Source organism: Montipora foliosa, chromosome 2 (genome assembly GCF_036669935.1).
Source record: "Montipora foliosa isolate CH-2021 chromosome 2, ASM3666993v2, whole genome shotgun sequence".
NCBI lineage: Eukaryota > Metazoa > Cnidaria > Anthozoa > Scleractinia > Acroporidae > Montipora > Montipora foliosa.
The window spans coordinates 51,362,022-51,367,021 of record NC_090870.1 but is presented as its reverse complement, the minus strand read 5'-3'; the positions used below and the strand labels follow the sequence as shown (position 1 = coordinate 51,367,021).

Genomic DNA, 5,000 nt, shown 5'->3' with positions numbered 1-5,000 from the left:
AAGTGATCTTTCGAAATCCACGTCTCTTCATTATTTTACAGGGTGTTTAAAAACGTCCGCGCCCTTTTCTACAGGATAACATAGATCCCATCTCAATTATTTTCACAGCTAATGTGCCAATCAAATCGAAACTTTAACACCCCCTCCCCCCCCCCCCCCCCCCCCCCCCCATGTTTACGGGCAAACCCCGGGCATTTGATGATTTTCTGCCGTGCTCGAGGGTGGGGAATTTGAAATGATTTTTTTTTCGGGCGCTAAAGTCGCTAACAGCTTTAAACACGTGTTTGGACGAGATGGAAGAGTCTACAGGAAGAGATTTAGCATTTGTGAGCGATTGCCTTACAAAAAAGGTCTTCAAATGTCTTTGGCTACGTAATTCGTCTGTCATACAAGACCACTTTCATAAATGGCGACCACTTTTACATTGTTTTGTATTAATGTTAATTTGAAACAAATATTCTTATGAAATTTGCTCGTCGTAGCGAGGCTAGAAAGTCTTATTAGCATTAAATCAAAAAGATATTTTATTTGGCCGCCATTATTAAAGAGGTCTATAGAGTGAATACAATATGGTACGTTTTCACACCCCCATTTCATGTTAAAGCTGTACATTTCCTTTAGAGGTAGTCAACCGACACTGGGCAATTTAATATACATGCAGTCGTAAACCCTCTAGGCCCTGTTGTTGATAAGTACACAGTACCCTTTTTAGCGCGGCTTATGAATATGCGGGAAAGCAGATGTTAACAAGGGTTATTGAAATCAAGAAAGAAAATTGGGGGTAACTACGAATTAATCAAAAAACGTTTGCAAAAATCTTAACCCATTGACCCTTCAGGCGCCCGAGGGATCGAGCACACTCGAACCCAGGCGCTTTCTCCTCCTCCTCATCCTCCTCCGTTTGGAAACAAGATAGAGCACCAGTTCGAAGTTCACCATGAATAGAACTTTTCACGTTTAGTTTTTCTCATCTGCATTACAATATAATCCAGCATGTATGTGAGGCAATTTCGGTCTATTTTGTAGTTTTAACCCGAAATTGCCTTGCATCCTCGTTAGATTACATTGTAATGCATGTAAGAAAAACTAACCGTGAAAAGGGCAATTCCTCGAGTAACTCTATTTTTTCAAATAGAAGACTGTTGTCACAACAGTCAACATTTCACATGGTAGAACAAAAAAATCGCTCACAGAGATAAAAGAGGTGGTTTCCAGTCTGCAGTGGAGAAAAATACGTTCTAATACGAGCTCCAAAGAAATCTGACCACTTCTGAGGCTGTTCAAACGTTGGAACACACAAGGACAGACTTGGCAAGGTTGGATATCGTGGATCCGCGTACAAAAACCTCACACGTTTGTAATCTATTCTGTCCCATCTCTCGAGGTACACGCCGTGGGTCACTATAAAACGATACAAGATGTTTCATTGATGGATATATTGTTTAGCGGTGTATTCACTTGTCTCGCATTGTCTTTATGATAGACCTATACGCTTTCCTTTGCACCCTTTTAAAAGCCAACACTTTCCCAGTTTGTATGTTACTTGCAAATGCCTTAGAATTTATTTTGCAATTAATTAATTAATTAATTAATTAACTGATTAATCACACTTTGCAAGAGGCTACTATGGTGTGAAGAAAGTTAAATGTAGCTTAAAGTGCTCCTGTGACCAAAAGATCAATTTTTATTTTTATTTGGATTTCAAAACTATGTTAACTAGAACTAGCCTTGATTTGAAAAAGACACCCGTTTATTTTAACTAGGATTTTCCCAGTTAATGGTCCGCCATTACTAACTTTATGATCTTGAGAGAGCTGGATCGAGGAAAAAATGCGTCGAAGGCTCACTAGTTTATGATTGCAATGCTTGTGTACGCCGCAGAATTGATATGCAGCACGGGAGTTGTGGGCTTTCGGACTTTAAACTCGCGTTTGCATATATAATAAGCTGCATTCATGCGCTGAATTTCCCTGGATTCAACCCCTCTGGGGTCAGTTTGAATGTGAGTAATGGCGGACAGTGAAATCCAAAACTTTTTTTCACTCAAAGTAAACGGCCTTTGGATACAAATCGAAGCTCAAAATTTTGCCATTCAGGTGTTTATTTTTAGTACAGGGGCCCTTTAAAGAGTTACAATTCTATGGGTCTTAGGGTCTTTAGGTCCTGGGTTTTCTTTGGATCTTTGAATTGTAACTTTCAAATTTATTCAAACCAAAGTAACAGATTTTAAAAACCGTCAGCGAGACTCACCTTTTTTTGTTGGTAAACTGTAATCACTTAATTCGCCAAAATAAGAATTGCCGTTTCAGATGTCATTGCAAGCTCCGGCGCAAATAAAAAAAACTAAGTATGGAATGAAGATATTTCATAAAGTTCTAAAAATGTCAAAAGTCAACTCGAGCATTAAATTTTTGAGGTTATAAAGAAGCCTGTTGTTTTTGTTTCCCATGCACTGCCACAGTAGAGCCGATCATTTAGCAGTGGAATATTCGATTCGGGCTTGCTAGACGTAAGACGGTTATTGCCAGCTCTGCGCTTCGCCATTGCGTTTGCGCTATTCCACCTGCCATTAACTACAGGAAATCGTATATGAACGCGAGTGAATTTCGGGATTTATGGGCATGAGTGATTAAGAACTTTCAAAACATCACGAGTGACCATAAATCACGAAATTCGCGAGCAAGATCACACAATTCTTATTTCTTATACTTAACAAAATTATTCCGCCGCTGTGTTTCTATAGCAACTCCCGGATTGCGCCCTATAACCTATTTATGCATTAGTTATTGGCTGATCAGAAGGGCTATGTTCTGTTGGGTATATGATAAAAGGGCAAATCAATGCAAACATACCGAGCCTGTTCGCAACTCAGTGATGCTAACGAAAACCGAAAAAGCGTAAAAAATGTAAAGTACCAATTGTAAAATAAAAGCTAGCACTTACTGCCACATGGTTGCCCACTGTTTCCGAAAGATCTTCTCTGCCTTGTAAACTCATCATGTTGCGCTTCAAGTGTGACCAGAAAATAATTGATACCATTAATAATACCATTTTATATTAATGATTTAGAGATTTTGGACTCCACCACAACGACATGCATTTTAGCTAGATAAAAAGGGAAGGTAGAATTTCACACAAGACTCCTCAAAAAAAGCAGGCAGAACTACGTATTAATGCATTTTGTTCTGTCAGTGCTGCATACTTTTTGTATATGTTAGTGCTGGCCAGAGGACAATAGACGAATTACCAAGTATCTCATCTCCTTAGGGTTTGTCTCTGTACATATTGCATGTCAACAATTTCGGATCCGATACCTCGAACGGCAAATCACTTTACTACCAGATGCCGTTCGCATACCCTAGGAACCGTCACACAGTTTAAAAGTCTCCATTGACTGGCACGTACTTTACCGGCGGTCACCCTTAATTTCCCAACAACAACATATCATATCGAACTTTCGACGCCGTATAAATTTATATTGAATTGCAGTACATTTATCTGCAACCAATGCACTTGCAAGAAATGTTTGGTATATCCTCCCACAGACGCTCTTAGGAATTCGTCAGTTTAGAAACTGTCATCTGAAAATCACGTGCGGGTTACTTAGGAACCAATCAGCTCTGTGTAGATCTCCCCTGGGAGCGTAAATACGTCAACTTCTCGATCTTCCTTGGAAGAATCATGAAAGAGACGGAACCGTGTCAAAATATTCTTCAGAAACAATAATTTTGTTTCCTCGGTGGGTTGGTTATGCATTTGCACTCTCGCGAGTCAAAATGTGAGTGCTTAGCAAGGGTATGGTGTCGTTTCATCTACCAGTAAAATTGAAAGCGCCGTGGAAATATGTGAATTGAATACAAATATTTAGTACTGCGAGTGTATTTGAACTGCACGAGAACCATTACCTTCACGACAGGTATATTTTGCAGGTTGCAGGTTTTAAGCCTAAGGTTAACTATTAGGGTTAGCCTGCAATCTGCAACCTGCAATCTGCAAAACATATCTGCCGTTACCTTCAAGCGCAATGAACACAACTGGGACAATAGCGAAAATAAAGCTTGAAAAAAATCCATTTCGATTAAGCTTGAAATTTTCAGGCTGCTTTTGGCGATGACCGTCTCTAAAAATTGATTTAATGTTGTTGTTTTTCTTCGATTTGAACAAATAAAGCAAACCTTAAGTCAGTTCAACCTAAGGACTACAAGAAATAGGGTTATTCAAACGAAACGATTCTACTGATTTGTGAGAAATAGCGCGGAAAGAAATGTACATGTAAATATGATATCAATCACAAATAAAGTTGAATCGCACGGGTGTTTCAACCATACAAATTCTACCGTACTCCGTCTGTGAAGAATCGCAAACATCTAAGCCGAAGCGTGAAATTTATATGCTCCAGTTTCTCTTTGATAAGAATTTAACTGTAAATGCCCAACACACGAAGCCCAGCCGGCAGGTACAGGTCACAGGTCACAGGTCATTACTGGGTTGCCGCAGGCAATCCAGTTAGAAATGCGTTTGTTTGTTAGTTTTTTATTTCTTTTTTTTTTTTCCATGTCATGAAGAGTCTTGCCTGTCACTCTCCTGCTAAGTGGTGTCTCTGTGCATAGAGTCTCTGGTGCACACAGGAGAACATTTAATTATTAACCTGCAATGGCCCCGAAAGTCATTGTAACGCGAATAGCGTTTTAGTGCATCTTTAAACAAAATATACCCTTATGGATCTCAAGAATGGAACGGCAATTGGATAAACAAGACAGGTGGTTAAAAACTAATATCTGGAATCTTAAAAGCGACGAGTAATGGACTTCGACAACAATCTATCGCCCGTTGAGCCGAAATCAAAGTGAGCTGTATTTTGTAATATTTTACCTCGTGTGCTGTTATGTAGAACACTGAAACCAAATGGAAAATTCCCTGGTAACTTATGGGTTCAACAAAGACAGTAAACGAATCGAACACCTTAAGTGGATCTGTGATCTCTGTTTTCTGGCTTTTGT

At 39.4% G+C, this 5,000-nt stretch overlaps 1 protein-coding gene across 1 annotated transcript in view; it reads right to left on the bottom strand.

Annotated features, from left to right (window-relative positions):
* Positions 1 to 5,000, bottom strand: part of LOC137993493 (uncharacterized) — a 35,455-nt gene that overhangs the window by 20,208 nt on the left and 10,247 nt on the right. The window contains exons 2-3 of the mRNA XM_068839396.1: positions 2,944 to 3,006; positions 1,192 to 1,401 (exon numbers count right to left, since the gene is read on the bottom strand). Of these exons, the coding sequence (XP_068695497.1) occupies positions 1,192 to 1,401; positions 2,944 to 3,006 (273 nt within the window). The remainder of the gene's footprint in view (positions 1 to 1,191; positions 1,402 to 2,943; positions 3,007 to 5,000) is intronic.